This window comes from Tubulanus polymorphus, chromosome 4 (genome assembly GCF_964204645.1).
Source record: "Tubulanus polymorphus chromosome 4, tnTubPoly1.2, whole genome shotgun sequence".
NCBI classification, from domain to species: domain Eukaryota; kingdom Metazoa; phylum Nemertea; class Palaeonemertea; order Tubulaniformes; family Tubulanidae; genus Tubulanus; species Tubulanus polymorphus.
Window position 1 is genome coordinate 4,354,416 of NC_134028.1, and position 23,835 is coordinate 4,378,250.

At 39.4% G+C, this 23,835-nt stretch overlaps 1 protein-coding gene across 4 annotated transcripts in view; it reads right to left on the minus strand.

Moving 5' to 3' along the window:
- LOC141903320 (synaptotagmin-15-like) overlaps positions 1–23,835 on the minus strand; it is a 74,843-nt gene that overhangs the window by 16,207 nt on the left and 34,801 nt on the right. For 3 of the 4 annotated variants that reach the window (XM_074791423.1, XM_074791424.1, XM_074791425.1), the window contains exon 3: positions 551–702. In XM_074791423.1, coding sequence (XP_074647524.1) covers positions 551–702 — 152 coding nt within the window. Of the gene's footprint in view, positions 1–550; positions 703–20,528; positions 20,658–23,835 lie in introns of those variants that run through there. The other variant, XM_074791426.1, reaches the window with a different exon arrangement.

Genomic DNA, 23,835 nt, shown 5'->3' on the forward strand with positions numbered 1-23,835 from the left:
GGAATGAATCACTAAAATAACTTCCTCCAGTTTTACATATATAAAGAGTAGGATTTAGAGACAGATTCATGGCAGTTTGTTCAGCAAAATTTCGAATCCTTTAATAAAAAACTAACTATATATATATGGAAACGTAGGGATTTCGTGTTCATACCAGATTCATATATATATATAACATTCGTGAGATTCATTTTCAGTCGTAATAATGAGATTAATGAGAAGTTCGTAACTCCTCCTGGTGTCCATCGACTTAAATAACATCATCGTGTTATCACCTGGGCCCAGGTTTATAGACTGGTATCATCTTTAACCCAGGGGTTAACTCGACTGAAAATGAATTTGAGTTAGCCCCGGGGTTTAAAAAGTTAATACCAGTCTATAAAACCGGGCCCTGTAATTTATGTATTTTAATTCGTGAATAAAGAAAAACAATGAAAATGATAACGATAAAGATTTAATATTCAATTCGCTTCAGCTCGTTTCATCAATGGTAAGATCCTAATTCGTAAACAACGTAATCGTAATTTCCCTAATGAGTTAAAACACGTACCTGATAGTTCGACAGAAGGTCGTTTCGGCGAGCCCGGTTCCGATCCGCATCCATTCGACGTTGTCTCTATTTCCAAACCGGTTTTAAAATCCACACGGCGGGTCACTGGCGGAGTTCCAACCGGTGGCACCGTGAACGGTATCGTCTTCATACTGGAAGGAAAAAGTATCAACGAATGATATTTTCTCATGGCTAATATCTGGTGGCTCTTCCCTGAGATCATGATTGGACTGGGACAAGACGGCATTCGGTAAAAGACTATGTTGAACCCGTATAGACGGTTGTATGTAATAAATCCAAAAATGAGTCCACGTTTTCTAAATACTCAAATATCACACGTCGATATAAGAATATATATCAGGATATTTATCGGTCGATGTGTTTCTCCTAATTTTCAGTCATCACTTAACGCGCATCTATAACTGTCTTCTCATCTGGAATCTGAACATTCTAACTCGTTCAACTGAAGTAACATCTTTTAAATCCGTTATCATTAACTGTGACAGGCTTGACGGGCGCTTCCAAAACTTTTCAACCCCTGTCATCAATAATCGAGTTTTTTTCTTAAATCGCTATTTAAATTTCCAGATCGCTGAATCGAATTTCGATCTACATTCACACGTGCTAGAGCCTCTTCCGCTTTTCGAGCTTCCAACACCGGATGCGGGACATCATCACCATCGACGCGCGTCTTTTTCACGCAGCGAACCTAGCGTCACAACGATCAGTTATTGATCACTCGCGAAACCCAACACAAACCCGACTAAAGAGAAGCGCGAGTCGCGTGAAATTCTATGGTGGACGTCTGTTCAGTACGGTACTCAATTATAAGATAACGATGGGAGGGTTACGGTATTAAAGTCGCCTGGTTAGTAATCACGTTTACACTGATTGCATTTGCCTCGCTTTGTGCGTGTTTACTACATTCTCCCGATACTACCCCGTAAATGCTCCCGAGTCGTCTCAGACGAGAGAAAAAAAGAAACGCCTAGACATGGTTTTTTACTGTTTGCGAATAAATCTGGCAATTTTCTAAATCTTTATTCAAGACGCATTTCATGTTCATTGCGTGATTTAGGGATTTAGATGGGGAAACTTCGAATCTATTGCTTTTAGATATATCTAGATATACATCATCAAGATCAAACATTAAATGGCCGCCAACGTTAACATAATGACTACTCTATATAAACAGCACATATACTTTGCCCTCGCTAAATTAGTTACGAAGTTATTCAACTCGTCGGAGGCTGTTTTCGGAGGGAGGTCACTGCAATCGTCACTGTCTCGTATATACACTGTTCCGCGTTGTGTTATCAACTAAAGAAAACATATCGAAAAGGGATTTAACAGGGTATGTCAGAAATCACAATCCTCAAGAGAGAGATGCACTGATTGTCGCATTCATCGTATGATAGAATAATAGATGGCTTTGTAAATGTGTGCAGGCGAATCCCTTCTAGGGCAATAGGACCCGTGACAGATACTGCAGTAACATTTGATAAATGATCAATGGTAATAGCCGGGACACTGAATTTCTGTATTTTTCTCTGATAATTTGAGATGTTCAAACCCTAAGGGATCAACACACAAGGCAAGTCGCATCTAAAGCGCATCATTCCGCAGTCCGTCAAAGCGGTCATTTATTAAGACTCGAAAACAGAAACAAATAAACGATCGTCCGAACAAAAAATATGTTATTGCATCATCTGAAAAACGCGATGCATTTTTAGATTTTGTTTATTTTTTTACGCAAATTTACGACGTGTTTGTTGAGACGGGCGTAATTTAAATGTGAAGGAAAATCTCATTCAATATTTGGTTGACTGATTTGTGCGGACGAGTGAAAAATACATGACAGAATGTTCAAAATCAACAACACTGAATTCCTGGAAGAACCGTAGCCAATTTCGCAGTATGAAGGCTTTAGTGAAGCGTATTCGGTCCAACACCCATTAACCCAACACTATCCCCAACGATCGTTACAGATATGTAAGTTGAGATACGGTATTATTGCGCTATCGAAAATCGGTTTATCAAGTATAAATCCGAAATTGATGGGATTGAAGAGGATACGATAACAGTTTATACTATTATAAACGAGGTTACGGTAAATCGGTATCGATACTTCGCGGAATCCAATCCAATTTGATTAGCGTAAACAGCAGCAGCGGCAGCTACGCGTAAATTTCAAATCTAGATGTCACCAGTTCTTAGGATCGGACAGTGAAATAGCCGAACAGAAGCTATTAGAACCCGTAATCCCCTCGAACGACGATGAAATTCCCGTCGAAAATAGCGCGTTAAGTATACTTAATATCTTTCTCTCCTTCTCTCTGGCGTCTGTCGACTTGTTTATAACGTTCGAAACGACAGAATGCACTTTTGACGTTGCCGATGTTGTCATCCAATGGTTATTATCTAATTGTTGATCCACGATTTCGTGATAGCGCGCCGGCAATTATATCGACTGGCGAACGTTAATCACCGCTTCGAAACATGAACACGTAATCAATTAAACGTCAGTTATTATATATTAAGTTAACCCCAGGCGTGGTATGGTGCGCATCGAATGTTGACTACTTATCCCATACGGATAAATAGTGTTGATTGTAGAAGTTATTTCATCTTTTGTAAACACACTATCTGACTGTATAGATAATGTAAATGCCAAATTTCTGTTGAGCACAAATCACTCTTCTAAATCCTATGTACGAGAATTAGAAATTCTAGTGGTAAGTTCAGCGCGTAATTCTGGGGATAACCCTGCCCCAGGCCGGTAGCCCAGCACACCTCGAAGTTGAAGTCCTACGAGTCCAACCAAACGTTTGAAATAATCAAGTCTTTAGAAAGGATGGGAGTAGAACTACGGCAACTTCAATGGTTGTTCATTCTAGATACGTTTTATTTTGTGGGCCCTGCTCAGCACTAAGGCTTTCTCACCAAACCTGTGGCCTCGTGCTAGTTACTTCTACACAGTAGAGGACCGTGACGTCACACGATATGGAGGAAGATGGCGATATTGGATATTTTGTTTATTTGCTCCATTCTCATCTGATATTGACGTGCGACCAAACTACGCACTTCACGTGTATTTAGATACAACCAGTCACATACAATAAACTAATCAGGAATCAAATCAAACTATTGTGCCCAGATGCAACGGTGTTAACGGTTGATGTGCCTTGTTTAACCCCAGGGACCGTTAGGTAATAACGTTATACTGTATATAATAAAAGGTGATTAGTAGACATACGAAATATATTCAACTACATATTTATGAAGGTTTCATCACGAGCTGGAAGCATCAGGACGTTGACTGACGTTATGGGAACGTTAGGGAGAGATGAAAAGAAATGCCAACGGCATTTATAATTTACATGAAGACCAAATACAGAACCTATTAGAGAGAATGACGATCACGTAACGCTGTGGTTATCGGCATCAAGGGCGTCGTGAATTCGTTTGGATGTTTTGATAAGTAATATATAAGTGAAACGATAGTAATAGTCGGCTGGAGGAGAAATAAGTACGAATCAGACGAAAACATAATTCTAGACGACCTTTATACTGTACACAGGCAACAGATAGCGCTTAATCCCGTATAGCTTTAGACGCACGATTCATTAATCACGTGAGTTCCGTCGTCGTCTGGCCGATCAGATCCGAATACTTCTTAATTTGACGATTCATTCCATTGCAATGATGAATGACGGGAGATGATACAAAGTTATAATATGATCGTATGAAAAAAACTGTACGGTTAAAAGAGCAAAACAACTTTTTTTCTTCCTTTCATGCGAATGTTGTAACGAAGAATCTCTCGCTGCGCAGCTCCCGATCTTTTGAGAAAATACTGAAAAAAATTTATCATCTAGAAATAGATTTACTCTATTATATAAAAATGCGCAATGAAATTCCTCGTCGCGGACGAAAACAGAAATTTAAGGAGGTTTCAGAATCATCACCGATTTCTTAGAATTCTCGTCTGCAAAAACAGCGACAACGACGTCAGAAATCGATGGATTTTGCAACCATTATCAAAATGTATAGTCTCGATTTACGATTAAATGTCATCATATAAAACTAGTCGCCGGTTTTAAGGCCGGCTGTAAAGAGAAAATGAGAATTTAATTCTCAACCGACGCGCGGAGACGTTCGGTTTCTGATCGAGCAGCGATACGGCTGTAAAACATTTCGATATCAAAATTATGTCAGGATAAATCGCGGCCATCGGAGACGATATTGACGCAGCAGTTTCCAAGACAAATAAAACTCGCGCCATATATAGACAAAATTCGTCTGGAATATGACGGAATAGAAATTCAGTGTTTTCAGATCTGTTGCGCTTTTTGCTACGAGCCAATTAAAAAATCGATGAAATTTACCAATTAAGCCGATTAACGCGCACTGACTATAAGACACATTAAACTGCTATTAAGCCAATTACGTTGCAATTAGTCGGATCCAACTTAATTGGATGGGAGACGAAATATTCCTCTACTCGTTTGGTGTGAAATAGTAGGGGTTCGGAAATACGTTTCCCCAAAAGGGTACATCGTGATCTAATTGCTACATTTTAACGGAAATATGAAATTTTAATTCTAACAAAACCTGGGCCCTTGTTACACAATAGTCGTAACTTAAGTTCAAAGTGGTCATACACCTTTAGACTAGTCTTAAGTCGTTAGATTGGCTACAGACCTAAGACCGTCTTGACTGATATTTTAAATAGAAGCGCATGACTGTGACACTGGTACTAAAATACAAAGAATATCTATTTGTGATGTTCTTGAGATTCGCTTCTTATGAAACCATTCGAGCAGAAACTAACAGCCCGGGTACATATTCCATATTCTGCCTTGAAAGGAACATGGAATGATAACCCTTTGCCAAATGGTTATTTTGTCAAGATCTTTGTTTTCCGCGACAACGCCTTATCTTATTCTTTATATACATTTGGCGTCGTAAAACATTAACGGCCGATCGGGCAGACATATCTGCCGACTAAACAAGCGGGTAAAAGCCAAGTCGTGTTTTTTATCACCAATCTCATCAACGGTTATTGGTTCCGTCCAACGTGAAACGAATCTATCTATATATGTGTACATGTATACACCGACAAGACGGTGACTGTTGGCATATTCATATCGCGTCCATATTGAGCTAGGAACCGATCAACCAATCTCCAAACCGTCGCTCGCTTTTAACACCCTAGTCGTCCATACGCCGGTTACAGATTGCAAAAGAATAGCTCAATACTGCGGCCGAGCGTTGGTCGGGCTTTTTCATTTCCTGACGCGAAATGACCCGCGGATCGCATGACAAGTAACCGCTGTGTTTACCGAACGATCAACGCCGAACATTTATCCATGTAATAAGACGACAGTAAACGTGCCACGTCTTAAACCGACAAACCGACCTTCTTAATGTATACGGAAAATTGTGTTTATCGCCCTCATACGCCGCTCAGATAGGATATAAACACAAATAAAAATGGACGTGTGAACAGTGCCAGTGTTTGCTACGCTGTCAGAAGTCTTTTTATAGCATATCGGTATTTCTATAACGATCGAGTTTTTTGCAATGAAATCTAACATTCGTTTTAGAATAAAATCAAAAAGGTTTAGCGTCATTATATACTCTTAATTAATGCGTTTGTGTCAATTTCTAACCTGCGTTTCTATCGAAGCGAATGTCAGTCGCAGAGACGACTGGTGAACACATTCCAAGTGACGCGGATTGTCCTCCTACCGTGCGACTACTGACTGCTATATACAACGACTAGTCGGAGTTAAGACACTGATTTAATGGCCTACCGCTTGAATAACAATGGAAAATTGCGCAAAAACGCATCAAATAATCACGGGTATGATGCATAAGCTATTCAACGGCAGAAGTGCGCTTGATTTGTCAGTTGTTTGGAAATCGTCTCTCCCCCTCTCGACGCAACAGGTCAGTTAGCGATATCTTAGAACATACATGAAAATATGACCGACCTCATTCAATCATGTAGTGTCGGAAATCTTGTTTGCTTCCAAATTATGTGTTAACCCGAAACTGGGAACAGATTGTATTTTCCCACGACGCCATTATGTAGATACTGGTGACTGTGAACACGACGAAAGACATCTATGTATATTAGCGACGAGTTTTTCCTTTCACGAATCTAAGTGTTTGATGAGGACAACAATAAACAGAGAGCAATCTCTCGATTAAAGTTTAACGAGCGCGAATAAGTGTCAACCCCGGTGAATTAGAATGGAGAAATACACGCCTTATTACTTCTTTAAAGTAACGATCTAAATCAAAAAGTCTTCAGCATCGCCGTGAAATCGTGTACGATTAAAGCTGATACTGATGTTCAGATTCTAATTGTAAATTGAGAAAGTGATTAATTCAAATGGTGTCTTTAACGCGCGGGTCTTTATCATTTTCGGATCACAGTCGATCAGCTCCCGGGAGAAATTTATGATAAATCGCAGTTTCGTGACAGAGAATTCCAACCAAACGTAAACAGATGATAACGCTTCTACAGGGAATGGAGTTGGTACCAGGTGGCGCAACAAAGACCGAATAACTAAATTTATCAAAATAGGCTTAGATGTATGTAAACATACTGTAATGAGTGTATGGCGTTTATTGTTAATAATTTTGATGTATTTCGCGAAGAAAAGTTCATATTTTCTGTTGTTTTATAAATATTGTATATATCTTACATTCTCCCTCCATATACCATGGAAATGGTTGGAGTGTAAATAAATTCCAATTTCTTAATCTTTGTTGATGCAAATTAGTTCATTTTCAATGAAATTTGAAATGGATTCCAATCTTTCTCAGGGTATGGTATAAATTTCACTGAAAATTGATTTATTGGTTTTAAAGTTGATTCAAATTCAACTGGATGCGTAGAAGAAACTCGGTAACCGCTACTAGCCAACCTGGCGAATCATCGCGGAATCCTCGCTTGCCACCGTGTCGGTGCCGGTACCCAGTTCGTGGAATGGTGCAGCTGCGGTGTCAATTTGACGGCTTTTTATCGCAGTTGATAAAACACGCAAAGATAACGAGCGCGAATAGTGATGATAACAGTAACATCTAATGGTAGATCGGATGCGGTTCGACAGTCGATCGTGAGATGTTGGACAATACGTGTAATATCCTGAGTCGACGAGGCTTTTATCATAATAGGTTTGGTACTTGAAGAGTCAGTGACTGAGTCAATGGCCCGAGGGAAGTTTTATCCTATCAGTACTTTGAGAGTCTTAATATTCTGGATGGTATATATATAAGACTGGTATCATATCCCGAATGTGGTGCAATACTAATTATTGCGTAATTAACAGAGATCGCATGCGATCTAATAAAGACTTCACTCCGATTTCGCGAAATTATAGAGATCATAATTAAGCTTAATTTTTTGTCTAATTGACTTACACCGAATTCAGATGAAATTGGACCTAATTATACATAGCACATGGATATCCGTAAAATGTCGATCCAATTTTTCTCCAAAATGAGGTATATCACAAGGGGAAATGAATAATGAATTTAGACGCCAGGTAATCAGAAAAAGCGGCGCGGGACGTATAATAATCCACCGAGGAAACACAACTGTCATTAGAATATTCGATTTATCTCTGAAATAAACTCTTTGATGGCGACAAAATAGTGGCACTTTGATCAAACCTTCTTCAACTCCGCCTTATAGTATATAAACATCGACGCTCGGTTCATTCAGTGCAAATATGAAGAGTGGTAGGAGAAGCTGTGTAATCCCGGTGTCAAATGGAACGAGAAAAAATATAGCACTTTGTAGATTAACTTAATCTTATCAAAAATACGAGCTTTCGCTACTAGCGCATAGTAGCTTCATCAAGTATAGATGGAGTTTCATAGTAGCTTCATCAAGTATAGAACGAGTTTCATAGTAGCTTCATCAAGTATAGAACGAGTTTCATAGTAGCTACATCAAGTATAGAACGAGTTTCATAGTAGCTTCATCAAGTATAGAACGAGTTTCATAGTAGCTTCATCAAGTATAGAACGAGTTTCATAGTAGCTTCATCAAGTATAGAACGAGTTTCATAGTAGCTTCATCAAGTATAGATGGAGTTTCATAGTAGCTTCATCAAGTATAGAACGAGTTTCATAGTAGCTTCATCAAGTATAGAACGAGTTTCATAGTAGCTTCATCAAGTATAGAACGAGTTTCATAGTAGCTTCATCAAGTATAGAACGAGTTTCATAGTAGCTTCATCAAGTATAGATGGAGTTTCATAGTAGCTTCATCATTTACCTGGACGAATAGTAAGTAGTCACTAGCTTCATCATTTACCCGATAAAGCGACTAAGCATTAATAGCGAAAGCTTGTATTTTCAAGAAGAAATTAAGTCAGCATATGAAACACTTTCTGTCTTCAAGTTTTCTGATCAGTACTAATACGAATGAGCGCGAAACAAAATATACACACTCAACGATTTGTATAAATAATTGAAATGTATATTCGGGGGTCACGTCATCTGTATTCGTAGCTGTTCAATGGTCGCGCACATATTGTCGGCGACGGTAGAGAACGTGCTGAGAATAATCTCCCAGGACGAAGAGCCGATACTTATATCCATCAATTACAGATACACACCGATCCATCGATGTAAATATGGATTTTAAACAGTAGGTTTACTGACACTTAGTTCACTTACACAGTATGTTTACTGTCACCTAGTTCACTTAAACAGTATGTTTACTGTCACCTAGTTCACATAAACGGTAGGTTTACTGTCACCTAGTTCACTTAAACAGTAGGTTTATTGTCACCTAGTGCACTTAAACAGTAGGTTTACTGTCACCTAGTTCACTTAAACGGTAGGTTTACTGTCACCTAGTTCACTTAAACAGTAGGTTTATTGTCACCTAGTGCACTTAAACAGTAGGTTTATTAACATATATTTAGTTTTAATGACAATAATTCTATCCACCCTGTCCACGTTCAAGTTCAAATACTTCGCCGCGATCACTCAAGCGATTTTGATCCGGGCCAAATCTGCCAGATTAGGCCTTGGCCAACCTGCAGGACACGGGCCAAATTTAGCCCGATCAAAAACGTTGAACCTGGCTCATGTGAAATTTCAGCACGGTTCATATCATTGTGTGTGATTGCTTACTTGTTCTGGTAGTGACCAACGTCATTTGCCACAGCACCGTTCTTTAGTATCGAGTCAGTGATTTACGTGTGAACGCGCTCTCTAATTAAGCACGGGCGCAATTTGACTCGGGTCTCATCTAGGCCAGTTCGACTCTGGCCAAATCATCTGCGTGTGATCGTGACTTAAGATACATACGGCGTTGATAATTCAAACCTAATTAGATGGAGATAATTAAGATTTTCATGTACATACATGTGACACATGGAAATTTACACGAAAACCCAACTGCGTGGAATACTGGATTAATCAGTTTAAAACAGTTTACAGTTTACAGTTTATTTGACAAACTCAAGGTCTACAAATTAGACAATATGAGTGAAAAATAGAACATTATACAAAATAACATAGCAGCGAATGCCGTGTTTACACAAATATTTTAGCAATTTTACTTATAAAGATACATAAATTATAAAGTGTTCTGATGTTTTTTGTCTGCATAAGGGAGGAGAATTTATACTGGTTTGGATAAATTGAAAATTTTCTCTCAATGTACTTGGTCCTTAAAACGTCAAGGGTTGGACAACATAATATATAATGATATTCGTCCCCTATAGCACTGTTGCAAAGAGGACAGGTCCTGTTTTCTCTGGGTACTTTCATCCATCTACCAGTTTCAATTGGAAGTTTGTGGTTACACGTTCTAAATCTACTTAAACTATATAGCAGGTCATCAGGAATGTCCGACGTGTAAATAAACTCCAGGCTATGATTATCTTTGAATAGAGAGTAATAGTCACCTTTAGGTGATTCCCTTATGGATGCTCTCCATTCTTGGAGGAACTGGTCCATTATTTTTTGTTTTAAAGTAGATTGCAGCCATCTAGTGTTTGGGAAGGATTGATCATCCCATATATTGTTTAAACCTACAGAATACAGAATATCTTTTACATTTCTAATCCATTTGAAATTTGGAGCTATGCCGTTAATGTAAAAAGGTCGCATAACTGATTTATACAGAATGCTAGAGAGTTTGTTCTGAGAACTGACTAAATTAGCCCAAAAGGAGACAATTCTAGATTTAATTACTATAGAAAGGGGGAATCTACCAGTTTCTCCGTACAACATGAACGTTGGTGTACTATTTCGCGCTTTCAGTACGTGTCTCAGAAAACTTAAGTGAACAGACTCAATAGAATCTATGTTAGAGAACCCCCAGACTTCACAGCCATATAATAAGACGGGTACCACCGTCTGATCAAATAGTTTTAACTGACAATCTAGAGGAAGATTTAGACTATAAGTCTTACAGTATAGAGCGTGTAGTGCCTTTTTTGCTTGTGAGACTAGGTATTTCTTAGTCGACAAAAAACCTCTATTTTGATGTAATAATAATCCCAGGTACTTATAGCTGGTAACAACCTCAATATTTTGATTTCCCATGTGGAACTGTTCATTTCCTAAGCCTCTAGAACCAAATATTATAATCTTTGTTTTTCTAGTATTGACCTTTAGTTTCCATACATTGCAGTATTCATGGAAATTATCTAGGTTGCGCTGAAGTTCTTGCGCATTCTGCGCAAAAATTACCGTATCGTCCGCGTAGAATAGAATTACCAAGTTTGCATAAACGATGACATCGTTATGATCGGACAAACTGATCCCATTACTGGCTCTATTATGTAAAAATTCTTCTAAGTCGTTTAAGTACAGGCAGAAAAGAAGCGGTGACATATTTTCACCTTGTCTGACACCTGTCTCACAAGGAAAAAAGGCAGATAGGTTACCATTAGCTTTCACACATGATTTAACATTGTCATACATGTTCTTCACACAGTTAAGTAATTTACCGTTTATACCATTTGTAAGAAGCTTTTGCCATAGTCCGGCTCTCCAGACTGTGTCAAAGGCTTTGGTAAAATCTACGAAAGCACAATATAGTTTCTTCTTCTGAGTTTTAATAACTTCAGCTAAAATATGTAAAATGTAGAGGTTGTCAATTGTCGAGTAACCACGACGAAATCCGGCTTGGTTGTTATGGAGGATGTTGTTTGTTTCAATATAACATGTTAGTCTATTATTAAGTATTGCTGTAAAAACCTTTCCCAAACAGCTTAAAATGGTGATGGGCCTGTAGTTCTCTGGTAGTTTGTCATTTCCACCTTTAAAGATGGGACAAATGACGCCCTCTAGCCAAGATTCTGGGAGTATCCCAGTATCTAAAACGATATTAAAGAAGTTTACATAAACTGGGAGCATGATATCCTTAGTGGCTTTTATATGTTCGTTTAGGATGCCATCACTTCCAGCTGATTTACCATTTTTGAGTAGTTTAATTGCCTTTAAAATTTCCTCCGCAGATATAGCATCATTTAGTGACTCGTTTTCATTGATCATATCATTTGCTACATTAGGTAATTCTGATCTATCATCTTGCTGCTTATTGGCATCCCGGAAAAATTCATACAAGTCCTCCAGTGGTACTGGAATATTAGTGTTTCTAGGGGTGTTTCTGTTTAAAAGCTGCCAGTATTTTTTAGGGTTATGAAGATTAAGGTTTCGAATTTCTCTTTGCATACGCTTTCTGTGTAAATTCACGTGCTTTCTTATAGTTTTTTTATAACTACGACTGGCTTCGGCAAGATCTGTATGAGTACGGTCGGTTCGAATCCGATTATTAATGCGCTTCTTAATATGGTACTTTTTCCTTGCATTTCGACATTCATGACCAAACCATGGTTTATCTAGTTTATTAACTTTTGAGGGACAGGGAGAATTCCATTTGTTACCAAAGGTAATAATACTGGCGTCATTGAATATTTCATTTATAACAGATGATAAGGAATCGATTGCATCTTTATCAAGTACATGCGGGTAAGATAGTAGTGTTTGTTCGTACTTTTGGGTATTCAAATTGCTAGCAAATTGGTCTGATTTATCTCTTTTCCAAGTTGGCCTATGTTTTACTTTTCGTGTAACTGGCCGTTCATTGCCTTTATATGGGGTAGGTGGGATACCACTGAGTTTTAGGTTGAAAGAAATAGTACAGTGCACATCGGAGAATAGGTCACAGAAATCATGCACAAAAAAGTCACACAAAAAATTAAAGCAATTCGGCGAAAGGACTACATAATCGACTACAGACGCGTTTTTGCAAGTTAATTTACCTAATCTACGATCTTTACCGAGTCGACCGTTTGCTATATAGAGATTACAATTCTTACATAAATCTAAGAGTTTGTGGCCATGGTTATTCACATACTGATCTTGGCTGATACGATCAACTGGAATATTGAACTGGAAAATTTCGGGCAAGTAATTGGTATTGTTCAAATTGAGTCTTTGCGTCAGGAACTCATCTGGTTCAACAAAGTCGGTAAAATTGCTAGTTCTTGAGTTGAAGTCACCCATTAGGATTACTGACTCATAATTAGATTGCATTGATATAATTTCGAGTTCAATGTCCGTCCAGCATTCAGGGGTTAGGTATTTTGAGCCCTCGGGCGGGATGTAGCACATACCGACGCATACGTCACTCGTTGAGTTAGGGAAAAGCTGTTTTGACACTTTAAACCATAGTATGTATTCTGATTTAATAGGTAAGACCGTAACACATTCAATGATCGAATCGTGCACAAGGACGGCTATTCCACCAGACACTCTTTTGTACTTTTTACGATTGTTACCAAAGAAGTGCTATACTCACAACCGCTATACTCCACCCAGTTAGATTGAAGGCTCGAAATAGGTGTAATTGAAGCAAATATTCGGGTTTGCCCATTTGACGAATATCATTCGTGAATACTTCTCAGAATACATGCAGTTAATATTATCATATATCATGGATATCATAATTACGAGATATTAGAATCACCTACCGTCCTCGTGATATATCTATCTTTAAGTTCACTATCAAACATTTCGTTGCTTAAAAGTTTTCGAGCCCGCTTTAAGCTTCGAGAAATATTTGATATTTACTTAGCAGATTTGCCCATTCATTTTCTTCGACGAGATGCAAATGCTGAACTTTCGAAATTGAAATTCGACAAGCAATGCGGTAAATAAGCTGCAACTATTGGGTGAAAATTCAAATCTGTATGAAACAGTCTATAAACGATAGTGATAACGATTGAATTGTTTTCACCTACGTGATAATAGTATTGTGCATTGATAATTATAATTCATCATGACGCAATAGAAATGTACATCAAAAATTTCGCCGCAGTTTAGTCTCGGGTCAATACGAATCTAACGAATGTTCTTTTTCGAAATAGATTCTGCAGCGATCGTTTGCGAAAAGGTAGAAAAGCAATATTCGATAACTGAGAATACGTCGACGAGCTCGTAAACCCTGGTAGGAATCGTCAAAAATGACCTTTCCGGCAAAACTGTAAAAGGAACATGACCGAAACGCGTCGTCACCAATCAGTGACGATGTAGTAAATCCTGCTGTTTGATGTTCTCTCCAGGGTATTCGGTTATTGGTTGTATTTTTTTCAGATTTTCTTCCTTGATTAAGGCGGCTATGTTATCGTTTATTTTTTCCGCCTTTTACGTAAATGTCACACGAGAAGCATCGTTTTTCTCGGCCTTTATCAGCGGTTCCGCCGTGAGTTCGCGCTTTTCATCTATCAATATTGAGTATTCGACTCACCACATTTAAGAACACCTTTGGGTCAGATTAGAATACTAAACAAGGGTATTCTAAGGTTATATTAGCTTATTTATGTATATTGTATAGTCGAATCTCATGCATTGCAGATTCAGGTATTTGCAGATAACGTAGAAAATTGCGAAGAAATTGAAAATTGCGAGCTCGATAAGTTCGAGTTCGAGGTATTTTTACTACAAATACTACTTACATGGGTTGAATAACATTCCTGTTCAGAACATCTCCGATGCGAACGTTGTGAAATAAGCGTGAAAAACTGAACGTGTTCCAGTTGAAATTGTGCCGATAATTGCTGTTGTCCGCCATCGCAGTTCGCTTTCAACGTTTCAGCGTTAATCTTGGAGAAACAAAAAAACCTGTCGTTGGAAATTATGTGCAACCGTAAAAACGAAATCCGTTGTCAAAGCAACCTGACAGGTAGAAGAATTATGAAATAAACTGTGTTTGTGTCAGTTTTATACCGGAGACTGTAACACAGATTCCGATCCGATTTTGTTCCAGTTCTGTTTATTCTGACGTGAGATGCGCCGCGCACAGACGAAAGCAACTTTCACCAACAAGAGACCTCGTGACAGAGTGATCAAATGCGTCACGGTGAGAGCTATTTCTGGGCGACACGGGCTGCACCAATGAACTAACAAAGCCTTCCCCCGGTTGATATTGATAAACAGGTGCATAAAAAAACTTGAAAACTCTGGTCACATGGCGCATCTTTCTTACAGCGACACCAGCGGTTAAGAAGCACCCATGCGCGATTCATACAGCAACCGGAAAACGGAATATGCGAGCCCGTTTTTCTATAATGAATAAGAAATATCTCGGATGCGGAAACTGCGGAATCTATTCCGATGAACCGATGTATCTGAATGTGGTTTTACCGCGGTGGTGTTAATATGAAACCGTCTTATACGACGTGAGAGGAGGCGATCTCCAGTGAGAGCAGCCATCAGCGAACTACACGTCAGTGAATGAATGAATAACTTCCGAGACAACTTCCCCGTCTTACAGTACATACAATTCCATCCGTTTGACCATCAAACCGCCGACAATGAAATACAGAATTCTGGATTGTGACGATTATCAAAATGAATGAAGTTCTGATAATATTAGCATTGATGAACCACTCTGTCCGCATTGTAAAGATAAGATAGGAAATCCCACAATGACTATGACTATCAATGAACGACATAGCAGTTTATTCTTTAACGTCTACTATTTCAAAACGTTGAAAAAAAACTATACTAGCCTAAGAACACGTTTCGTTCTTTGTGTTGAATTTTAATATTTAGTTGTAATAAATCATCCCCACCCGCCAGGAACAACAGCTCACAGAATGATGCATCTATCTATACAAGTTACACCATCATTCATTCCTCGTGGAATTTTCCACAGTTTTTCTTTTGAAAAATGATTTCCACCAAAATGATATCGTCGTCTGCACAGCGGAGCACATTCGACGTCGTGACGCAACAGCCGATAAAAACACGTTCTCTCTTCGATGGTGGTATTAAATTCAATTAGTAGAAGCGGCAACCAGGTTTTTTTTCTTCATTTCATCCAAGATAAGCCTAGCTGTAGTCGTTACGGTATACGTGCTAACTGCCGTATAGAATGTCGAGAAAACAAGACACAGCCATTGATTGAAAACAGCGATTCCTAAATCTAATCACTAAACAGAGACCGATCTTAAGAAGGGGATATTCCTGATTAAATAATACTCATGTAAAATCTGAAAATGAAAGTTGATCATGGAAGCGAATCTTAATCATTTTCTCCGTGTTCCATCTACGCGCTGTGCATCAGGATTCATTTCTGCTATTTTGCCCGTGTTCAGAGATTCCGCTGAAAAATGATCAGCTATTTTTGCTTGTGTGTGTGAGTGAGTATATACATATAGTCTGGCAGAAAGATTATTATTCCGGGTGGTGTCTCGATATCGTATGTCACAGGATGATTGGTGTATTTTTTTGTGTGGTATCATTTGGTAGCGATCAACATTTACCAATGCGCTACCATACACTGATTAAGGAGACCTTGACAAACATTGGTGAATAGTCACTTCAGCAGTTTGACATTCCGCAGTCAGAAGACGAGGGCTGTCCCTCAATAACCTTCGGACCTGATAAACATTCAACATTCGTCAAACTGGCCAGAAAAGGATGAGAAATAAAGATCTGGGTGGCGTTAACTCAATTGTAAATGAATTGAGTTAGCCCTAGGGCTAAAGTTAATACCAGTCTATAAAACCGGGCTCTGGTATACAAATAAACAACGGCGAATGAACATAATATCTAATGAATTAAGATTTAAATATCAATGCATGAAAACAAAATTTCAGCTAATATTTCTTCTTAAGATTATTAGATTATTCATGTATTCATTGTAATTTGTTTATATTTTTCAAAAGGAAGTTACTTAACAAAAATACGATAAGATGAATGTCTTATGCTGGTTTTTGAATAATTGTTATCGGGCCCGAAGTCTGGATATACAGTTTTTTCGGAAATATTTTGAATATTCTAAAATCGTCGCCAAGACAATCGACGAAAGTAGTAACTATCTCGGCCAATCATTGCATTAACACGCGTTGCAATCAAAAGAAGCATTTCCTCGGTGTTACGTTACTCCTTCATTTTTTTACTGTAATTCGCCAGCACTCGGCGAGCGAGACGGCTTGTCGCTCTCTCTTTCTCTCTCCTGGCATTCCGGCTTAAGATCAATTTTCTTTGTATACGTTTATTTATTACGAACTGGGCTCATAACGAGAGATCGTGAGGACAAATAACGTCTGAAAATTACCGTACTATTACCCCGTCTCTTATAACAGTTTTGCTGAGTTAGCCGTAATTTCATCAAGTCTGACAATATTTGGCCATTTCTATTAAGGCGTGGACTCGTTTATCACAGCACTGATCGCGCGCAGTTCGTCGTGTTCGTCGCTAATTTCATGAGGCAATAATCCAAGCCGCCTTCGGATCGGCGGTAAGTGAATATCGCCAAGTCAGGGCACGATCTTCCAGACCCAACGGGAAACAACAGAGTAGTATCCCGTAATATTCGTCGAGTGCTATACACGGGACTGGAATTATCCCGATGGTGTTCTAAATTTATTTTTTCTAAACTCCATTAATCGAAGTAACACCAAACGCCGGCGGTGGAATAAACTTGTCTATCAGGGGTAATAGCTATGTGCGACCACGGCGTGTATCCTACCATATATCAACATGATTATGCATAAATATATCATGACTTTATTTATTATCGAAAGTCCTAAAATATTTTCGCATAGTCCCGATAACTTTCTCAACTAGTGCATAAACCCGATAGATTATTCGATCTTCGATGAAATAACTTTTTTTCCTGGGTTTAAACCCCATACACCTTTCAACTCATTTAAGTAAACTAGCTGGGTATGTGGCTATACCAGACACCAGAATCAAACCAACATGTCATTAGTGGAGCAGTGGCAGAATTTTTCAATTTACGTGCGTGTCTACACTAGAGCTGCGACAAATCTTCTTAAAGAAGCAGATCAAACGGTTTATCCTAAGCAGCTGCAGATGAAAGTATACTATTGCCTATATTAAGACGGACAGGTGTCTGATTTGGTATGTCTTTAAGCATTTTCTCTTTAGCTGAGCTCGAAAAGTACTCTGGTAATATTAAAGGGCATATGCCCAATAGATTAGGTAATACGTGCACAAGTATAATTTACGTGTAAAAATTGCATACGGGTTTCCTATGTGACCAAACAACTAACCGAGTGCTCAAGAGTGCCCAGACGACCCCAAAAGATAAACCTATGCACTTCGAGTTCCGATTTAAAAATAAAGCCCCCTGTTTAGTTTCAGGTGTAACTGGCGGGTTTGTAAGGGACACTCGAAGATGAGCATTACATCAGATGGAATTCAAATGAATCAACCACATAAATAAGAGGGGCAATTCCGTCAAGATCAAAAGTACCTAGAAGGAAAAACAAGTTTCAAATTTTGTCAATTGTCACGTATTTTGTCACTGTTATCTTTTCATTTCCTCGCCTTTTGCGAAGCGAGGTGATTAATGCCTTTTAACGGCGCAATTAGCACGAGGAGCTGAGTTGGTTTCCAATCGCTGACGCTCATTATTTGAATCTGATCCGATTACGAACATTTCGTCATTAGCACCGAGACATCGACAGCGAAATCTCGGCGCTCATCTTAATTACGTCATGACTTATAGTGCATTGGACGTTAGAACGAGAGAAAGACAGTGTCGCAGTAAAACTGTTGTCGCATACTAAACGACGCATCTCTCTTCACCGATTGCAGAGAAGATTTAACATGCCTTCTCTGCTTTGCCTTTGTTGTTGAGCGCTTCAGTTGTTTTCGGTCTTTTCTTACTTTTTTTTAATTTCCGATTGGAGCGCCTGCGCTTATACTTTACACCAACCAAAGTCGAATCTTTTCTAAGTTACGAACCTCGTGGCCTTTTTGTGCATACTGATTCATCGTGGCATGTGACGGATCTAATATCGTATTCAATGTGTCTAGATGCAAAATAATCCTCAGAATTTTGTCGTGGACAATCATGATAGCCTAGATGCAATTTCACATTAGCGTCTCTTGGCGTCTCTTTTTACATAATGTGCAAAATATGAAGCTGATAATGGTGAAATACCATCCAGCTTATTCCCATTAAAACATTGGGACATGCACAGCGTTCCTGAATATACTAAATGAGGCCAGAGACTAGTTTATAGGCCTTTTTTAAATGCTTGAATACCGGACAGTTTTTTACGGCGATAAACAAGGGGCTAAATAAAACTAGGAATTTTTTTCCTCTGTAGACGAAATAACCTGTTGCTTGTGCGTTGTTTTTCGCTCTGTCGAACTGAAGCCAGTGAATAGAGGACCATCTTCGTACGTAGCACTTATATAATCTGAGTGAATGGCAGGCTAATGCAATCGATTCGAAATCGGTCCCGAATGTCTCCGTGAATGAACGTGAATCGACTCGCAAACGCGCCGGAATTATTCAGGCTGGCGGATAAAGAGTGACAAGCGTCTACAGGCGCCATGTCTGCAGGAACGATCAAATGGAAATATTGTCGCAAATTTTCGACGCATTTCACACCGAGAACTCAACACCGAGATAATTAAATTTCACGTCGTTCGCGAATTACGTGTACATAAGTATACAATACACATGCTCAATTCTAGAATTCCTGTTTAGATGGATTCGTGTATCTGACGCCTTAAGTTACGTCAGGTAAAAACTTTAAGATGATAACAGGAAACATGACAAGGTCAATGAGAGGTTAAAACCTGCAGAGAGCTAATACCCTTGTTGATGTTTCTCTTCGAAGCGAAGACAAGACTTAACGATTGATATTTGCCGATGTTAACGAATGAATGTGCAGATCACCGAATTGTTTACAAACAACACGAGCTAAGCCGTCAGATCATCGTAGATACCTGCTTACGTTGACAATTTCAGCGGATGACTTCATTCGCCCGAGTCGCTGTTGCGGCAATCGAATCCTGCCGCTCCCGCGTAAACAGGATGACAAACGAGGTGGGGGTAGAATTGAAACGGACGTAATCACCAGAACGCATCCGATCCGCCACGTACATAATATCGGAATTATTTTTTATTCAACAAAGAAACCTCCAGCATCCATTAACGTTTTTAGCATCGAAAACAAGTTCGAAATGGTAATTAACACGGGGGCCCAAAACACGATCTTTAGAAATATTAATTATAAGTAGTGAGACGGACAAGCGGGCGTTATGAAACGAGCATGTATAATGCACGGGTTCGTATATAATAAGAATATTTCACGGTTTCAGAAAACGTATAACAGATGATGTTGACAGCGTCTTTGTTGTTTGAGAGGCATTTCGCCAGCGCGAGCGTCCGTTGCTTCTGATGGTTTTCATCATTCGATGTTAATACCAGCGAAATGAGATCTATTCACAGCTCGATGATCTTATACCCGCGAATTAAAGGTAAAGTTTCCGGCAGCGTTTGCGTTTTTTCTATTCTATTGTATATTCATATGGAAGTTGCAGCTACGCCGAAAGGGGAGCAGCAAGGTGATAATATGCGTCGCGTAGAAAATGAGAATTTAGAGAGAGAGCTCCGCGTATATCATTTTCAACGTTGAGAATTACATGAACTTACCTCACCGGTTCGAGCATCTTCTAACGCCGTCTGAGTAATGAATGACCACGTATTTACCCCTAAATGCTGCTCGTTACCCTTTATCATAGATCTACCCTTACGAAACGTAGTACCCCGATATACCGTTTGGGAGCAATAACTAAATAACACGCGGTACACACCATGAAACTACGATTCCCCAGACAGTTCACATAGATTACACATACAGACATTAACGTTATCTGTGATATCAAATTTAACGTCCTTGGGAACAGAACCGGTGGTGACGACCGTATTCATCTTGCGGGAATAAACGTTCCATACTACATTTGCATAATGAGTCAGTTGTTCTCATATTGTCTATCTGTTGAAAGGTCTATAGGCCTGCAGTAACAGTATTGGGAATAAACTTTTCGATTCGAAAAGCCTCCTTTTTCGAAACCCCAAACTGTACTAGGACTTAATCGCTTTTAGAGTTTTACTTTCGATAGCCAGGCGCGCGCTCATACCTTACGGTAACTATTATGGTAGCTCTAGTCGTAATGATCTCGTCTCACTTAGCACAAGACGTACTTGTGTTCTTGAAATGTCGGAGAGTGGTCTGATAGGGCTAGATCCATGACATCTCGAGTTTCATCTACAAGTCGGAGATGCGGTAAGGGACGTTGTGCATTAAGACAATGAAAATTGTCAAACAGTCGTTTCTTTCTGTGATGGCTCTATCGCCAGGCTACAATGCCGCAAGTATACTGCCCTGATATTTCAGTCGGTGACAACTTTAAATGGCGCGTTCACACGACGAAATTTAGACCGGTCTAAATTTGGCCCGGGCCAATTTAGACCGGACCAAGCGTTCACACGGGCAAAAATACCGTTCCAAATTAGACCGGTCTAGTAAGGTTACAAAACCAGTGCAATAAGTTTTGGGCAACTATGGTCATTAAACCTATTGAAACTATCTTCATTAAAATCACGATCAATAGTCAAAGTACTACACGCAAGGAAATATTGGGAATTCAGTAAATTTGATGAATGAAGGAGCCCGACACTCTATTATAGCCAGTAGATCAGGGCTTACGCCGCTGTTTCGATCCATTATACGTTTATTTGCTCGGTAAAGGTCTCCAGTACGTAGTATAAGTCGCAATACTGTTCTGTCATTAACGCAGATCGGAAATTGTCGCCTTCATCCAACGGTTTGGAAACAATGAAACTTGTGGTGCGATCGACGAATGGCGAATTTCCGTCGCATAACGAGATGTCTAACAATTGGACAGAGCGTTTATAGCGTACACTTATGTCTAATGAAAAGTCGCCGTAAGATTATTGAAACGATAATAAGTACGCCAAGAGTGTTCTGAAATTGGGCTCTTATCGACATAACTTCATAAACGTTCATCTCAGGCAATTCACTTTCAAACTCATTACGGTGTAGTGGTTTGATGGCACAAGGTCAGTGGCGTTGGTACGGACGATCATATTCACCGACTCTACTGTAATTTCCAAGTGTTACACAATCTGAATAATCTTTCTGTATTTCCCCTTTCGTAAGTTGCTGGCGTCAATCAGCTATTTGGCATTGTTGGGCCTGCATACGCCACGATCACACGAGCAAAATTTGGCCCGGGTCAAAAACGCTCGTTTAGCCCGACCATAAACGTCGGACCAGGCCCAAGCCAAATTTTAGCACGGGACAAAATAATTATTTGAATTACGTTCCGGAAATGACGCACTCCACTTTGTTCAAGCATTCTTTAGTATCGAATGAGTGGTCTGCGTGTGAACGCTCTCTCTTATTACACATGGGCCAAATTTGGCTCGAATCTGATCCGTGCCTATTTGGCCCGGGCTAAAAATCCTCTCCGTGTGCTCACGGCTAGTGTAAAAATATTTTCCATGCAAATAAAGTAAATAGTATTGTGAGGCGTCATTTTTCTAAGATGGCCACAGATTACTTTACAATTTTAGAAAGAAAAATGTTCTTGGCCCTCTACCGGCCTTGTGGTACCGCATTACTATACGATGAGTGAAATGAAAAAAAAACTGATGCACATGACATGTATTGTACGCGTAGCATCGTGAATATTGCTTTTCAGGAACCATTATCTCGTTAAAGGGAAATTAAATCTGTCTTCTTTAATACAAATACAGCGGAGTCGTAATTACACCGCACCACGTCGTAAATGTTTCAGGCCACGTTCTCGCGATTGCAATTAATGCAGTAACATCACGCGTGGTAAATAATACCCCAATTAACTACCACTTTGTCGCAGCAGATCGTTTAGCGATGATTAATATGCCGAAAATACAGTGTTTTCCGTCTCAAGATTATGCCGCCTGTGAATGATTCGCTGAAGAAAGACCTGACTGTAATATATATGACATAGGGATAGAGTCACATTCACGCTATATCGCTTGTTCGTCCGTTCTAAAAAAATGGTACGGACTAATTTAGAGGAAACTTAGTGTGAGGGCTTATGGTTGTATAGATCTAGCAACCTTGTTAAAAAGATCGAAAATCTGTTCGTTATAACCAAAAGTTCGCTATATCTATTTGGGAAGAAATTTTATGTTTGTAATAACCGATAAATCGTAATATAAGAGGCTGTTATAACGGGTTCCACTGAAGCGGCCATTCTGTTTTGATAATCGCGTGGTATTCTTCAACGCATGCCCAGCACAGCTACCGAATGCGCCGACGACTTTCATTTTTTAATCGAAGGTCGAGACTGGTAGAATATGAAGAGGGGCTTTGCGAAAAGGATATACGCCTGTTGATATAGATCTCGAAGATTTCTAGTGGTGTTTGCAGACGTTGCTGCTGGTTTCTGTATGATGAAAATGAACGACGAGCTTACGGTGCCAGCGCCGCCGCAATGCAGTATTTGGCGAAAAAATTGGAACAAGATTCAATATACGACTTCGATAGGGTAAAATTGGCATCTCGACATTCCGATCGCTTAATACGGAGGAGACAATCCGACACAACAATGCAATCGACAAGCGAAAGACGATTCCAGGCATATCTAGTGGCGATAATTTCGTTCTATTGATTCAAGAGAACCGTGGAAAATTGATCGACCGTTTTTGTATCATTGGCAACACAATTACTACACCGTTTATTCCACGTGGAGATGGTGCCAGGTATGAAGGGGACAGTGTTTCGTTTCTGGCGGTCATTCCACACGGGGAATGGCTCGGACTTGGTTGCCCTCGCCCTCTCAGCTCATGTTACCCTTATCCTGCCAGTATGATCAAATAGAACAAGCTAAATAATACATGAACATGGACATTAAATTCAAACTGAACATGGACATGGCGCTTATCG